This window comes from Hemitrygon akajei, unplaced genomic scaffold (genome assembly GCF_048418815.1).
Source record: "Hemitrygon akajei unplaced genomic scaffold, sHemAka1.3 Scf000149, whole genome shotgun sequence".
Taxonomy (NCBI): domain Eukaryota; kingdom Metazoa; phylum Chordata; class Chondrichthyes; order Myliobatiformes; family Dasyatidae; genus Hemitrygon; species Hemitrygon akajei.
This window is the reverse complement of record NW_027332035.1, coordinates 596,212-613,132: the sequence shown is the minus strand read 5'-3', so window position 1 is coordinate 613,132 and position 16,921 is coordinate 596,212. Positions and strand designations below refer to the sequence as shown.

At 46.8% G+C, this 16,921-nt stretch overlaps 1 protein-coding gene across 1 annotated transcript; it reads right to left on the bottom strand.

The window, feature by feature from the left end:
- Positions 1 to 592: 592 nt before the first annotated feature.
- Positions 593 to 15,058, bottom strand: LOC140723956 (zinc-binding protein A33-like). Its single transcript, XM_073038493.1, has 7 exons — positions 15,020 to 15,058; positions 14,648 to 14,917; positions 13,667 to 13,762; positions 13,033 to 13,266; positions 10,759 to 10,781; positions 10,553 to 10,671; positions 593 to 1,362 (listed from the first exon to the last, which is right to left on the bottom strand). Exons 1-7 carry the CDS (start codon positions 15,056 to 15,058, stop codon positions 809 to 811), a joined length of 1,335 nt encoding a protein of 444 aa, XP_072894594.1. The 3' UTR covers positions 593 to 808.
- Between the last annotated feature and the right edge of the window lie 1,863 nt (positions 15,059 to 16,921).

The following is a 16,921-nucleotide window of genomic DNA, read 5'->3' as shown; positions in this document are numbered from 1 at the left end:
TTTTTGTTAAAATTGTCTAACCTGAAGATATTGCAGAAAGTCTATATGAGCGAATTTTTGATAATTAACTCTTCAAAAGTCATCAATCGACCATCACAAAATAAATGAAAATAAAAATAAATAAATGCAAAAAAGCAGATCCCCTTAATCACTAAAAATTAAACAACATTGGGAGAGAGAACTGAATATGACCTTTGTTAATGAAGATGGTCAATTCTTCTTTGATATGTGCCTATCAGTGTTTAATTCAATTTAAAATTGTTCACTGTTACTATTTAACAAAGGAGAGCCTATCCAAAATATTTCCTAACATAGACAATTATTGCGATAGGTGCAAAACTGAAGTAGCCACTTTTTCACATATGTTCTGGTCATGTTCTTCATCAAAATCTTTTTGGAAATCTTTATTTTCTACAATTTCTAAAGCTCTGAAAATTAATTTACAACCTAATGTGCAAACCTTTGATTTCTGTTTATACATGCAGTCCTCGCATGACCTTTATCCTCCTCCACCTCACTATCTGCTCTAACACTCTGGTTCCCCTCCCTCTGCAAATCTTCCCCCCCCCCATCCCCCCGCGCAGCACTAGCAAATCTACCCGCAAGAATGTTAGTCCCTCTCCAGTTCAGTGGGGCAAACCGTCCCGTCGGAATAGGCCCCTCCTTCCCGGGAACAAAGCCCAATTGTCCAGAAACATGAAGCCCTCCCTCCTGCACCATCTCCTTAGCCACGTATTTAGCTGCACTCTCCGCACATTTATATTTACAGGGACTTTACTCATGACGCCGGTCCCGGGACCCGACCCGTTTACAGACCCGGAGCGGAACTGGAGCAGAATCTCAACCATTGGATTTCATCCCAGGTCATGAAGAAAGGATAAAGTTTTCCCGTTAATTTATTCCCAGTGAAGGTGTGGAGATGGAAGTTGGTCTCCGCGTTGTAAAATGAAACTGTCCCGGACTCGTAACTGAGATATACTCCCACCCTCCCGGGGATGGGACCGGCAGCGAGACGGGACTCTGTGGAGGTGGGATCACGGGACACGTCATAATCCCGATGTAACACGTCATAATACCGCCTGATGACCCAGAATCCGGTCTCCGGACTCAGACTGACCCGTCTCTTCCTCTCCACAGACTCTGCGGCGACTCCCAGAAACCAGAACCGATTCCCCGTCACCTCCACCTCCCAGTAATGTCTCCCCGATTTGAATCCCTCCGATCCCAGCACACAAGCCCAGTGTGTGAATCTCTTCCCTGTGTCAGGGAGATTCCTCCGGGTCCCGGTCCGTCTCACACTCTTCCGATCCCCAGACACCTCGAGCAGCGGATGCGCCGTTTCCACATCCAGGGTGATAGAGACTGGGGGGAGAAGCAGAGAATTAGAGAGTCCCCGGGGATCGGGGGGAGACTCGGGCAGCGCGGCCCCGGAGATCGGGGGGAGACTCGGACAGCGCGGCCCCGGGGATCGGGGGGAGACTCGGGCAGCGCAGACCCGGGGACCTGGGGCAAGACTCTGGCAGCGCGGCCCAGGGGATCGGGGGGAGACTCGGGCAGAGCGCCCCGGGGATCGGGGGGAGACTCGGACAGCGCGGCCTCGGGGATCGGGGGGAGACTCGGGCAGCGGGGCCCCGGGGATCGGGGGGGAGACACGGACAGCGCGGCCCCGGGGATCGGGGGGGGGGGGGAGACTCGGGCAGCGCGGCCCCGGGGATCGGGGGGAGGCATCAGGGAAAGGCCGTTGGACCTCAGGCGCATCGGGTGGAAAGTGGACGCTGGACATTCGAAATGTTTCTGTGAGGTTCCCCTTCATTCTTCTAAACTCCACGGAGTACAATCCAAGAGCGGTCTAATGTTCCTCACATGTTAACCCTCTCATTCCCGGAATCATTCTAGTCAATCTTCTCTGAACCCTCTCCAATGTCACAACATCCTTTCTGAAATAAGGAGCCCAAAACTGAACACAGTACTCCAATTGAGGTCTTACCAGTGCCTTATAGAGCTTCAACATCACATCCCTGCTCCTATACTCTATTCTATTCCTCTAGAAATGAATGCCAACATTGCATTCGCCTTCTTCACCACCGACTCAACCTGGAGGTTACCTTAAGGGTATCCTGCACGAGCACTCCCAAGTCCCATTGCATCTCAGAACTTTGAGTTCTCTCACCATTTAAATAATAGTCTGTCCATTTATTTCTTCTACCAACGTGCATGACCATACACTTTTTAACATTGTATTTCATTTTCCACTTCTTTGACCATTCTCCCAATCTATCTAAGTCTCTCTGCAGACTCTCTGTTTCCTCAGCACTACCGTCCCCTCCACCTATCTTGTATCATCAGCAAACTTAGCCACAAAGCCATCTATTCCATAATCCAAATCGTTGATATACAACGTAAAAAGAAGCGGCCCCAACACGGACCCCTGTGGAACACCACTGGTAACCGGCAGACAACCAGAATGGGATCCCTTTATTCCCACTGTCTGTTTCCTGCCAATCAGCCAACGCTCTATCCACTATCCACATATGTAAATTTCCCGTAATTCCATGGGCTCTTATCTTGTGTAGCGGCCTCATGTGTGGCACCTTGTCAAAGGCCTTCTGAAAATCCAAATACACAACATCCACTGCATTTCCCTTGTCTAGCCTACTTATAATTTCCTCAAAAAATTTCAATGGGTTTGTCAGGCAGGATTTTCCTTTAAGGAAACCATGCTGAGTTTGGCCTATCTTGTCATATGCCTCCAGGTACTCCGTAACCTCATCCTTGACAATTGACTCCAGAAACTTCCCAACCACTTCTCAGGCTAACAGGTCTATAATTTAGATTTTGCTTCCTTGCACCCTTCTTAAATACCAGAGTGGCATTTGCAATCTTCCACTCCTCCGGACCTGTGCTAGAATCTATTGACTTTTGAAGATCATTGCTAATGCCTCCGCGATCTCCACAGCTACTTCCTTCAAAACACAAGGGTGCATTACATCTGGTCCTGGAGATTTATCTACTCTTAGACTATTCAGCTTCCTGAGTACTTTCTCTGTCGTAATTGTGACTGCGCACACTTCTCTTCCCTGACACCCTTGAGTGTCCGGTTTACTGCTGATATCTTCCTCAGTGAGGACAGATGAAAATACTCGTTCAGTTCCTCAGCCATCTCCTTATCTCCCATTACAATTTCTCCAGCATCATTTTCTATCGGTCCTTTCTCCACTCTGACCTGCTTTTTACTCTTTATATACTTGAAAAAGCTTTTAGAATCTTCTTCGATATTATTTGCTAGCTTCCTTTCAGAGTTCATATTTTCCCTCTTAATGGCCTTCTTAGTTTCCTTTTGTAAGCTTTTAAAAACTTCCCAATCCTCAGTCTTCCCACTAGTTTTTGCTTCCTTGAATGCCCTCTCCTTTGCTTTTACTTTGGCTTTGACTTCTCTTTTTCCATTCGAAAATTTCTTCTTTTTTGGAATATATCTGTCTTGCACCTTCCTCACTTCTCGCATAAACTCCAGCCACTGCTGCTCTGCTGTCCTCCCACTAGTGTCCCTTTCCAGTCAAATTTGGCCAGTTCCTCTCTCATCCCACTGTAATTTCCTTTACTCCACTGAAATACCGACACATCGGATTTCGGCTTCTCTTTCTCAAATTTCACAGTGAACTCAATCATGTTACGATCACTGCCTCCTAACGGTTCCTTCACCTCAATCTCTCTAATCACCTCTGGGTCATTACACAATACCCAATCCAGTACCTCTGATTCCCTAGTGGGCTCAACAACAAGCTGTTGTGAAAAGCCATCTCGTAGACATTCTACAAATTCTCTCTCTTGAGATCCAGTGTCAACCTGATTTTCCCAATCCACTCGCATGTTAAAATCCCCCACAGTTATCATCACACTGCCCTTCTGGCAAGCCTTTTCTATTTCCTGTTGTAATTTGTAGTCCACCTCACTGCAGCTGTTAGGAGGCCTGTAGATAACTGCCGTCAGGGTCCTTTTACCCCTGCTATTTCTTAGCTCAACCCAGAAAGATTCTGCACCTTCCGATCCTATATCATCTCTTTCTAATGATTTAATATCATTTCTTACCAATAAAGCCACGCCACCCCCTCTGCCTACCTGCCTATCCTTCCGATACACCGTGTACCCTTGGACGTTCAGCTCTCAGAGACATGCATCCTTTAGCCACGTCTCAGTGATGGCCACAAAATTATACCTGCCAAACAAGATCACCCACCTTATTCCTTACGCTGTGTGTATTTAAGTATAACACCTTAAATCCAGTATTTGATACTTTTTGATTTGATTGCACTGCAACTCATCCCAGTGTCTGCAAATTTGGCCCATCACCTGCCTGTCCTTCCTGACATCTTTACTGCTCACTATCTTAGATTTATTTCTGTTTTCCCTCTCCTCCACTCTATCATTCCGGTTTCCAATCCCCCTGCCAAATTAGTTTAAACCCTCCCTAACAGCTCTATTAAACATTCCCGCTATGGTTCAGGTGTAACCCGTCCTTTTTGAACAGGTAATACTTCCCCCAGAAGAGTTTCCAATGATCCAAGAATCTGAAGCCCTGCCCCCTGCACCAGTCTCTCAGCCACGCATTCATCTGCCTGATCCTACTATTCTTGCCCTCGCTAGCACGTGGCACAGGTAGCAATCCTGAGATTACTACCCTGGAGGTCCTGCTTCTCAGCTTCATTCCTAACTCCCGGAAATCTCTCTTCAGGACCTCCTCCCTTTTCCTCTCAGTGTCATTGGTACCAACATGTACCAAGACAGCTGGCTGCTCGCCCTCTCCCTTCAGAATATTCTGGATCCGATCTGAGACATCCCCTACCCTGGCACCTGGGAGGCAGCACACCATGCGGGTATCTCTACCAGGCTCACAGAAACTCCTGTCTGTTCCCCTGACTATGGAATCCCCTATGACTACCGCATTCCTCTTCTCCCTCCTTCCCTCCTGCACAACAGCGCCAGGCTTAGTGCCAGAGACCCGGTCACTGTGGCCGTCCCCTGTCAGGTCATCCCCCTCAACAGCATCCAAAACGATATACTTGTTGCTGAGGGGGGCAGCCACAGGGGTGTTCTCCACTATCCGGGCATTTCCCTTCCCTCTCCTGACAGTCACCCAGTTTTCTGACCCCCGTAGCCTGTAGCTCCTGTCTATCACCTCTTCATTTTCTCTAATAAGCAGTAGGTCATCAAGCTGCAGCTCCAGATCCCTAACACGGTCTCTGAGGAGCTGAATCTCGGTTCACCTGATGCAGATGTGACCATCAGGGAGGCTGGAGGTCTCCCAGGATTCCCACATCTGACACCCTGAACAAAGCACTAACCCTGCAGACATGCTACCTAATTCTACAGGAATGAAACAAAGAAAGATAGGTCTACTCACCCACTTACTTCGCCAAACACACAAACTTTTTAAACCGTTAGCTAATGTGCCCTGCTGCTCCCCCGTCCGTCCGGGCCGTTTTGCCAAGGGGAGAAAAAGAGTCGGTGCCTCGCTCTCACCTCTTCCCGTTACCACCTAAGCCCGTTGAGCCAAACGGGCTGCCACCCACTCCGCTGCCCGCTGTATAGGCTGGTCATCTTTTTAAACTCTCCGCGCTGTCCTGCGCAGTCTCGCCGTTCTTGTATGCGAAGTTTTTTTTTAAAAACTGCCTTCCTTCAGAATTTAGTTCCCACGCCGCCCTTCTTGTCCCAATCTAAAAAAGACCTTCAGTCGTGTATTCATCAGCCTGTTCCACACTGTCCACATGAAATTCAGCAAGGCCTTTGATGTCGATGATAGACCACACTTGGAGTTTTCTTTGCATTTCCGGTTCCCGAATATGGGGAGGATGTCATTACACTGGACGGGAGGCTTCAGGAGGATGTTATCTGGACTGGGGGCTTGGGTTAAAAGCAGAGAGTGGATAAGCTTGGGCTATTCAGCTGTAGTGTAGGATGTTCAGGTATGACCCCTTATCGAGGTAAATAATTCGTAAGGAACTTAAATAATGTTTCTTTTTCCAAGAAATGGGAGTACAGAACCAGAAGCCTCAGATTGAAGTGAGATGGGAAATTTTTCTGAGTGGTCTATCGGGTAACATTCTCATAGAGAGGGAGTTTGGTAAATTGAATTTGCCCTCAGACAAGGTAGAAACAGGTAAAAATAAAATATTTTAAAATAAATTTGGGCAGGTACACAGATGGGAAATGGTTAGAGGGATGGGGGGGGGCAAACACACACAAATGGGCCATGCTCAAGTAGACATGTTAGTCTTGCAGATTGATGAAGTGGGCCGTGAGTTCCACATCCGTCAAACCCTCCCAGATCATCATCCTGAGGAATCTCACCCTGGAGTCTGTCTGTGAAGTGTTGATGTGACGTCACGTCAGAGGGCAGCTCAGTGCCACAGAACAGACAGACTGGGTAAGGACGGCAGATTTCAATCCTAAATGGGAATTTGTCCCTATTTCAGTGGCCGTGTGTCACACTCTGATAGTATATCTGTGTGTGTGTGTGTGTGTGTGTGTGTGTGTGTGTGTGTGTGTGTGTGTGTGTGTGTGTGTGTGTGTGTGTGTGTGTGTGTGTGTGTGTGTGTGTGTTGATTGTGGTAAATATCCGTGTGGTGTGTATACACATTGAAGGAGAGTCTACATGTTGAAGAATTTGTATGTTACAGTGTGCCATCACATGTCTGGTGTGTGTTGACAATGTGTCACATGTGATTGAGTTGTTTAAATGAATAAATGACTTTCTCTGAAGAGATTGCTTTCCAGGTTACTGAGGGAAATAACAACGTACATTGCTGAGGCTCTGACTACAATCTGCCAATCCTTCCTGTGTATATGTGTGAGGGAGCTTTGCCAGGCCGGTTATGCTGTGTTTGGTTCTCCCGAGATGAAATCTTGACCCATGTCAATGCTTGTTGGTGTGTCCGAGCTCATTCTCACAATGCTTCAATGCAGTGGTCTGATAACCATAAGACATAGGAGCAGAATTAGGCCATTTGCCTATCGATTCTGCTCCGCCATTCAATCATGGCTGATCCTTTTTTTCCCTCCTCAGCCCCACTCCCTGGTCTTCTCCCCATAACCTTTGATACTGTGTCCAATCTAGAACCTATCAAGCTCTGCCTTAAATACACCCAACAAGTTCCACAAATTCACTAGCTGCTGGCTCAAATTTCTTCGCATCTGTTTTAAATAGACCCCCCTCTATCTTGAGGCTGTGCCCTCTTGTCCTAAACTCCACCACCATGGGAAACATCCTTTCCACATCTACTCTGTCTAGGACTTTCAACATTCGAAAGGTTTCAATGAGATCGCCCCTCATCTTTCTAAATTCCTGCGAGTACAGACACAGAGCTATCAAACGTTCCTCGTATAACCCTTTCATTCCTGGAATCATCCTTATGAAATGAACCTTCTGCAATACCAGCACATCTATTCTTAAATGAGGAGCCCAAAACTGTTCACAATACTCAAGGTGAGGCTTCACCACTGCCTTATAAAGCCTCAGAATCACATCCCTGCTCTTGAATTGAATGCTATCTAAACCCCTTGACTCCAATTTCTTCCCAACCACAGAGGTGAGGCTAACTGGTCTATAATTTCCTTTCTGTTGCCTTCCTCGTTACTTAAAGAGCTAAGTGACATTTGCCATTTTCCAGTCCTCTGGCACCATGCCAGGGTCCAGTGATTTTTGAAAGATCATTTGAAATGCCTCCACAATGTCTACTGCAACCTCTTTCAGAACACTAGGGTGCAGTTCATCTGGTCCAGGTGACTTATGTACCTTTAGGTCTTTCAGCTTTTTGAACACCTTCTCCCTTGTAACAGTAACTGCACTCACTTCTCTTCCCTCGCACTCTTCAACACCGGGCACAGTGCTAGTTTCTTCCATGGTGAAGACTGATGCAAAATATGTGGTTTATCTGCCATCTCTTTATCCCGCGTTATTATATATCCGGCCTCATTTTCTAGCGGTCCTATATCCACTCTCATCTCTGTTTTATTTTTTTACAATACTTGAAAAACAATTTGATATTGTTTGCTAACTTGTTTTACAAAGACAGGTGTGTAAAAAGGGCCTGAAGGATCAGAGTTACCCCAACCACAAACTATACCAGTTGCTACCATCCGGGATACAGTACCACAGATTAAAAGCCAGGAGCAACAGGCTCCGGGACAGCTTCTTCAACCAGGCCATCAGACTGATTAACTCCTGTGGACACAACTGTATTTCTATGTTATATTGACCGGCCTGTTGTACATATTATTCATCATAAATTACTATAAATTGCGCATTGCACATTTAGACGGAGACGTAACGTAAAGATTTTTAATCCTCATGTATATGAAGGATGTAAGTTATAAAGTCAATTCAATTCAAATCAATTTCTTGTTTATTTCTTCCCTTCCAATCATTCTTTCAGTTCCTCTCTGTAGATATTTAAAAGCTTCCCAATCCTCTGTCTTCCTACTAATTTTTGTTTTGTTGTATCCCCTCTCTTTTGCCTTTACATGAACTTGACTTCCCTTGCCAGCCATGGTTTTACTATTTTGCCATTTGAGTACGGTATTTATTTATTTTTGGAATACATCTATCCTTCACCTTCCTCATATTCCCAGAAACTGACGCCATTGCTGCTCTGCTCTCATCCCTGCCAGCATCTCCTTCCAATTTGCTTTGGCCAACTCCTCTCTCAGACCACTGTAATTTCTTTTACTCCTCTGAAATACTACAATGTCAAGACTTTACTTTCTCCTTATCAAATTTCAAGTTGAACTCAGTCACGTTGTGAGCACTGTCTCCTAAGGTTTCTTTTAACTACTCACCTCTGGTTCAATACATAACACCCAATCCAGTAGAGCTGTTCCCCGAGTAGGCTCAACGACTAACTGCTCTAGAAAGCCATCACATTGCATTCAACAAACTCACTCTCTTGAGATCCTTTACCGACCTGATTTTCCCAATTGCCCTGCATGTTGAAATCTCCCAGGATTATCATAACATTGTCCTTTTCATCAGCCTTTTCTATTTCCAGTTGTAATCTGTGGGCCTCAACCCACTGACTGTTGGGAGGCCTGTATATGACTGGTGTCAGTGTCATTTTTACTTTTGCAGTTCCTTACCTCAACCCACAAGATTCAACATCTTCCAATCCTATGTCACATCTTGCTGCTGATTTACCTGCAGAGCCGCGTCACCCCCTCACCCGACCTTCCTATACCACCGATACATTCTGTAACCTTGGACATTCAGCTCCCAACTACAACCATCCTTCAGCCACTTTTCCGTGATGGCCACAACATCATACCTGACAATTTGTAATCGAGCAACAAGATCATCCACCTTATTTCTCATACTCCATGCATTGAGATATAACACTTTGTGTACTGTATCTGCTACCCTTTTTAATTCTGCATCCCTAATGCACTGATACTTACCCTGCCGGCTGGAATTTTCTCCTCGCATCTGTCCGCCCTATCTGACAGTCTGACTGCACGCTATCTTTGCATTTTTATCATCAGTCCTATCCCTTCACTCCACTTCCAACCCCCACCACCCCACCAAATTAGTTCAGACCCTCCCCAACAGCTCTATCAAACCTCTCTGTGAGAATATTGTTCTCCCTCAGGTCAAGGTGCGACCCATCCCTTTTGAGCAGGTCATTCCTCCACCAGAACAGATCCCAATGATCCAAGAACCTGAATCCCTGGCCCCAGCACCATCTTCTCAGCCATGTTTATCTGTCAAATTATCCTGTTTCTACCCTCACCAGCAGGTGGCACAGGCAGCAATCCAGAAATTACAACCCTGGGGGTGCTGCTTCTGAGCTTTCTACCAAGCTCTCCAAATTCTGTTTTCAGGACCCCTTTGCTTTTACTTCCAATGTCATTGTCACAAATTTACCAAAATATCTGGCTCTTTTCCCTCCCTCTCTAAAATGCTGCGGACACGATTTGAGGCATCCCTGACCCTGGCACCCAGGAGGCAACATACCATTCGGGTGTCCCGTTCACATCAACCGATTCTCCCGTCTGTTCCCCCGGCGATTCAGTCCCCGATCACAACCACTCCCCTCTTCTGCCTTTAACAACAGTGAGAGATGCTGATCCGGAAGGGGGAAGACCTGCGTCAATCAGAGTCTGCACTCACAGGGCACATGAAGGACTTGTGTATTTTCCTGACAATCCTGGTCACCACACTGATACCTGCTTTTATTCCCTACAATATTATCATCAGTATTAAATTCCCAGTTCCTCTGGTAGATCCAAACTCATGTCCTGGTGTGTTAGTGCATTTGCCTGGGATCAGGTCACAGTGGTTCATCTGCCAGTCCCGTGTATTGGTTGTATTGTGACCCTGTGCTGGTGTGTTCAGGGGTCTGACATCTCCAGCTGACCATGTGACAGTGATGCCTCCCAGTCGGTGGGGTTGATGTGAAATAAACTTCAGTTCCCCTTCAGCCCAGTATTACAGACAATCTTTGCCTCAAATTGGAACTAAATTGAGCTACATAAACAAGGAGAAATGAATCTTTGTAAGTTTTACCTCGATTAATAGCATCAAGCGTTTTTCTCAGCACTGTTTTCAACAAATAGGGGTGATCGAATTTTTCAACCGATAGGGTCTCATCTGTCACTGACAATTCCTGGACAACATCATTAATCCTGTAAATATTAAACTGCTGGTTATAAATTGCTATTCTGAACTATTTTACAAATCCATTCAGGGTTTCAGTGAAGAGCATGTCCTACCTTCTGTTCCGACGAGCTTCCTCCTGAAATAAATAAAACACAAATCCGATTAGACTTGGACTTACTGTCCACATCCTGAATTTCATCCAAATCATTACAAGGTGTTGAAAATTCCCACTCCCGCAGTCACTCACACACACGGACAATACAGAACCATGGGGTAAATTACAGGGAATGTTTCTGAATGTCAGACCACTACTGAGACGATGAATCTTACAGGGAAGACAGGACAGGCTGTGCGTTATCATCTGGATATGACGTCAGGCTGATAGGATGGAGGAATTTAAGATCACTGATGTATATGATTGTGTGCGGGTGGAGGAAGTACCTCTATTTATGGGGAGATGTGAGGTGATGTAATTCCAGATGGATTTTAACAAATTCCACAAGAAATTTAGTGAAGAGGATGTGGAACTCGCTGCCACAGGAGTGGCTGAAATGGAACAGCAGAGATTGAATGTAATGGGGAGACTGGATAAACACGTGAGGGACCAGAGATTTCGGGGCTCTGTTGCTGGTTGAGGTGAGTGGGTGGCAGGAGGATTGTGAAGCAGGGAAATTGAGAGGAGAAAATGGGCCGAATGGCCTGGTTATGTTTTGAACGATTGAACGTTCATTTGAATGTTATCTGTAAAAGTAAAGAGACAATAATAGTTTCCCTAATCTGATGGAAACCGGATACTGAAGATAAGTCTGATGTGTGGGTCAAATTCTTTGTTCTCACTGATTGACAAAGAGACCCTCACACCCACCGCACCAGACACACTCACAGCCTGTGACTGGAAATGGGAGTTAATGAGAGTTTTAGAGAATATTTAATGTAGAATTAAGAACACAGTCAGCAGCTCTGTGTTATGATCAGGGTAAATAATTTCAGAGAAATCTGCATTCTGTCCTGAGATGTACAAAAGTTGTGGAAGTCCAGTTTTGGGACAATAGACAATAGATAGATAGGTAGATAGATAGATACTTTATTCATGCCCATGGGGAAATACAACTTTTTTCCAATGTCCCATACACTTGTTGTAGCAAAACTAATTACATACAATACTTAACTCAGTAAAAAAAAATGATATGCATCTAAATCACTATCTCAAAAAGCATTAATAATAGCTTTTAAAAAGTTCTTAAGTCCTGGCGGTAGAATTGTAAAGCCTAATGGCATTGGGGAGTATTGACCTCTTCATCCTTTCTGAGGAGCATTGCATCGATAGTAACCTGTCGCTGAAACTGCTTCTCTGTCTCTGGATGGTGCTATGTAGAGGATGTTCAGAGTTATCCATAATTGACCGTAGCCTACTCAGCGCCCTTCGCTCAGCTACCGATGTTAAACTCTCCAGTACTTTGCCCACGACAGAGCCCGCCTTCCTTACCAGCTTATTAAGACGTGCAGGAGTAGGCCATTCGCCCCTTCTAGCCAGCACCGCCATTCACTGTGATCATGGCAGATCATACACAATCTGTACCCCGATCCTGCCCTCTCCCCATATCCCTTGACCCTGCTATCTATAAGAGCTCTATCTAACTCTCTCTTGAAAGCATCCAGAGACTTGGCCTCCACTGCCTTCTGGGGCAGAGCATTCCACATATCCACTACTCTCTGGGTGAAAAAGTTTTTCTGCATCACTGTTCTAAATGGCCTACCCCTTATTCTTAAACTGTGGCCTCTAGTTCAGGACTCACCCATCAGCGGGAATATGCTTCCTGCCTCCAGCGTGTCCAATCCCTTAATAATCTTATTATTATGGGACAACAACAACCCTGAATATTTGCATCAGTTGTCTGGTGAGAAACAGTTTACTGCCATTTGCAAATGCTGTGTGTAGGAGCAGCACATCTGTTTTCTGTCTGCATTGTATTCTGTGTTACGTGTTTATTATGGTAACTCGTCACGTGAGTGCAGGCATGGTAAAAGCGAAGGGAAAAAGTTACGTATCTGTACTTTGTTCTGGGCAGTTTTGATCTGGGGATTGGCGGATGTCATTCTGTTCTTGACCGCTGTGTTGCAGCTTACTTTACAATGAATTACCCTGAAGTTTCATCGCTTCAAGATTGTATTTTGCTAATGAAGGACTGAAAGCGTATCTTGGACATTTTGAAATGTCATTATTGGAGTGATTGGAGGGCGCATCATGCAAGTATAACAATTTGTGTGAGGTCGCCAGCAGCGACAATTGGTTTGTTAGAATTGGCCGCTGTGCTGTGTTTATTTCAAATATACCACTGTTCATTTAGTGCCCTTTGTCAGAAACAAATTGAAATAGAATCCCTCACCTTGAGAAATATCACACTGTCTTTTTGATCCATCTGTTCCTTTAACTTAGTGATGTCCTCCTGAATAATCCTTATATTCTCTTGAAGAGCTAGAAGATTTTTCTCCATTGGGTTGAGAATCCTCTTCTCTTCTTCCCTGAGATCCATGAGTAAGCTCTGCTCTTTCTCAGTGATAATCTGGCGCAGTTCAGCAAACTGGGATGTGACGTGGGACTGAAGGCTGTGTGACTGTTCCTGTCGAAGGAAAGGTGAAGTTTAATATACTGCACTGCTGTGCTCTGCTTCCTTTTGTCGTTAAGTTCGGTCTATTGGAGTCCATGCTACTTCTGAGAGCATTTCCGTCAACACCATTCCCTCACGATTTCCTGAAACCTATTCTCACTTATTGACCCATAAACTCCCATCTGATTCACACACACCCTTTCCACCTTCACAGGGTTAACGGTAATTAGCCATTCATCCGGCATGTCGTTGGGATGTGTCGGAATCACAGGGGGAGCATGCAAACTCCACACAGACAGCAACAGAGGTCAGGATCAAACCCAGGTCACTGGAGCTGCGATACTCTGCTATTCTGCATTAAATGGAGCAAAACTCGACAGTAATATCAGAAATTCCACTCAGGAAGCCTCACCCGAACTCCGGAAATCTTCTCTTTCTGTTGCTGCTCCTTTTCCTGGAAGTCTGATTTCTGTTTTGTGAGAGAGTCTAAGGAAGATTTTAGCTGATCCTGGAAGTTAGAGAGCGAAGGAAATAGAAACAAAGATGCATCAAAAGAAACAGGTGATCAAACCCGATTATCACACAAAATGCCAGAGGAACTCAGTGAGTCAGGCAGCATCTATTCAGGGGAAATAAACAGTCGGTGTTCCGGGATGAGAACCTTCATCAGGACTGGGAAGGAATGGGACAGAAGCCAGAATGAAAAGCTTGGGGATGAGAACCAGCTGACAGGTGACGGGTGGGACAACGTGAGGGGGATCGTGGGAGAGGGTGATGTGGTAAACTATGTATACCTGTCTGGACACGACCCTCTGCTGACTGCTCCTGTGGCTCCTCCCACAGACCCCTGTATAAAGGTGATTGGAGGCACTGCTCCTCCCTCAGTCTCCAGGATGCCGTGTCGTTGTCTTCGCTGCTAATAGAAGCCTATCGTTCGCCTCCTGTCTCCGAGAGTTATTGATGGTGCATCAGGTGATGAAGTGAGAAGCTGAGAGGGGACAGGTGGAAGAGGTAAAGAGCTGGAAAAGAAGGATACGAGAGGACAATCGACCATGGAGGAAACGGGAGGAACTGGGCTGTTTGCGGCCCTGAATGGTGCCGAGGGAGGAGGTTAGGAGTCAGGTGTAGCACTTGTCCCGCTTGAAGGTGTCGGTGCCAGGAGGGAGATCAGTGGGGAGGAGCGAGTTGATCAGGGCGATACAGTACGTAGAGTGCGATTCATATAGAGAGCGGAGAGTTGCGGGGTGCGGAGGTGGGCTGTGGGACGGAGATGCTAGAATCCCGTTGGAGATGGCGGAAGTTGCAGAGAGTGATCTGTTAGTTATAGAGGCTCGTGTAACGGTATGTAGGGCAAAGGAAATGTGTTAAGCGTTAAATTAACGTTAGTTTTTACCTTATAGTTTTTAACAGCTTCTTTAATCAGCACAAATCGATGCTCTCTGTGTTCCTGCGCAGCGGCACAGATCACACAGATCAGTGTCTTGTCCGTTCCACAAAACAGCTTCAGTTCTTCCTCATGTTCCTCGCAGTGACGTTTACTTTCCTTCCCTTTCGGATTCAGGTTTAGATTTCGAAATTTTTCAGCCAGATTTGCTAAGGCCCGATTTACCCTGAGGGTGCGGTCAGCAAACTCCTCCCTACATTCCGGGCAGGAGTTTCTCTCCTCCCTTTCCCAACACCGTGTGATGCAAGAGCGACAGAAGTTGTGTCCGCACTCCAGTATAACCGGATCGGTGAAGAAATCCAGGCAGACGGGACAAATTACCTCCTCGCTCAAACTCTCGGTCTCTCCTTTCGTAGCCATGTTAACTCCCAGCACTTCCTGATTCACAATGCTTTAGCGTTCCGGGAGCTGCTGATCCCCTGCAGTACCGCGATTGTCCACTACGCGCGCTGCAGACTCGGGGAATCAAACAACACAGACACAATGCTGGTGGAACACAGCAGGCCAGGCAGCATCTGTAGGGAGAAGCACTGTCGACGGTTCGGGCCGAGCCCCTTCATCAGGACAGCTGGTGTGGTATACTGCATCCGGTGCTTCCGTTGTGGCCTTTTATATATTGGTGAGACCCGACGCAGACTGGTAGACCGTTTCGCTGAACACCTACACTCTGTCCGCCAGAGAAAGCAGGATCTCCCAGTGGCCACACATTTTAATTCCACGTCCCATTCCCATTCTGATATGTCCATCCATGGACTCCTCGACTGTCAAGATGAAGCTGTCAGGTTGGAGGAACAACACCTGGGTAGCCACCAACCTGATGACATGAACATTGACTTCTCTCACTTTCGTTAATGCCCCTCCTCCCCTTCTTACCCCATCCCTGACATATTTAGTTGTTTGTTTTTTTTTAATCTCTCTCTCCCCATCACTGCCGATTCTCCATCTCCCTCTGGTGATCCCCTCCCCCTTTTTTTCTCCCTGGGCCTCCCGTCCCATGATCCTTTCCCTTCTCCAGCTCTGTATCCCTTTTGCCAATCACCTTTCCAGCTCTTAGCTTCATCCCACCCCCTCCGGTCTTCTCCTATCATTTCGCATTTCCCCTCCACCCACTACTTTCAAATCTCTTACTATCTCTCCCTTCAGTTAGTCCTGATGAAGGGGCTCGGCCTGAAACATCGACAGCGCTTCTCCCTATAGATGCTGCCTGGCCTGCTGTGTTCCACCAGAATTTTGTGTGTGTTGTTTGAATTTCCAGCATCTGCAGATTTCCTCGTGTTTGCTCAGGGAATCAACATGGTTTTGCTGGATGTGCTCAGTGGAATTTCTGGCCCTTTCTATGTTTAGTGTGGGATCAACAACACATTAAACGGGCAACAGATAAGAAAACGCGGCCATGGACTGTCTAAGCCCGGCTACGAGCGGAGGAGGGTTGGCCATATGGCCAGCAACCCATCTCGTAAAAACCTAGAGCGACAAAAACGTCAGCTGAATCTCCAAAGGCCTCATCCCTGCGGTCGGAAGGACCTTCCCCTGGAAGACGATTGAAGTCCTGCGCTGAAAGGAGAAGCCATGTGTCCCCCCGGGGTGGTTCACTACTACAATAACTCTGAGGCTTCCTCAGCCAACCCGGCCTCTCCCTGTCCAGTGTAAAGGATTCCTGTAGTTCCAATGGTGTCCCTGTAGTCTGGAATGTGTCTGTCGGCAGCATTCCTGTACGACAGGGGTTCCCAAACATTTTTTTTATGCCAAGGACCAATACCAGTAACCGTGGACCCCAGGTTGGGAACTCCTGCTCTCCGGACATCTCGGTGTGATGGCAGGCCAACAAGTTTCGAGCGTCTTTCCCCGAGTTGATGATCTTCCAGCAGCACTCGCTGTCCGTTTTCCTGCGCATCCTGGGAACAGCCCGAGGATCAGTGAGCCTTCTGTCACGCAGCTGCTGTGGCACAGGCCCTTGAATCTTCCTCCACAGATCTTCGCCAGCCCACAGTCCGCAAAGAGGCGAGTGACCGTCTCGTCTCCACTGCAGTAATCTCGGGGCAGCGCGCTGTGGGAATGATCTCCGGGCATTCAGCAAGGATCAGACTGGGAGGGGCCCTCTCGTCTCCACTGCAGTAATCTCGGGGCAGCGTGCTGTGGGAGTGATCTCCGGGCATGCAGCAAGGATCAGACTGGGAGGGCCCCTCTCACCGCCAGACAGGTGAGGTCTTGGTGCCTGTTGGT

Bases quoted from the DNA above. Each gene is read 5' to 3' on its own strand.
- LOC140723956 (XM_073038493.1), bottom strand. From the start codon at position 15,058: ATGGCTACGAAAGGAGAGACCGAGAGTTTGAGCGAGGAG. The intron at 13,763-14,647 runs GTAAAAACTAAC...TCTAACTTCCAG, and splicing joins AAGCTGTTAAAAACTATAAG to GATCAGCTAAAATCTTCCTT. The intron at 10,782-13,032 runs GTGAGGGATTCT...TATTTATTTCAG, and splicing joins ACAGTGTGATATTTCTCAAG to GAGGAAGCTCGTCGGAACAG.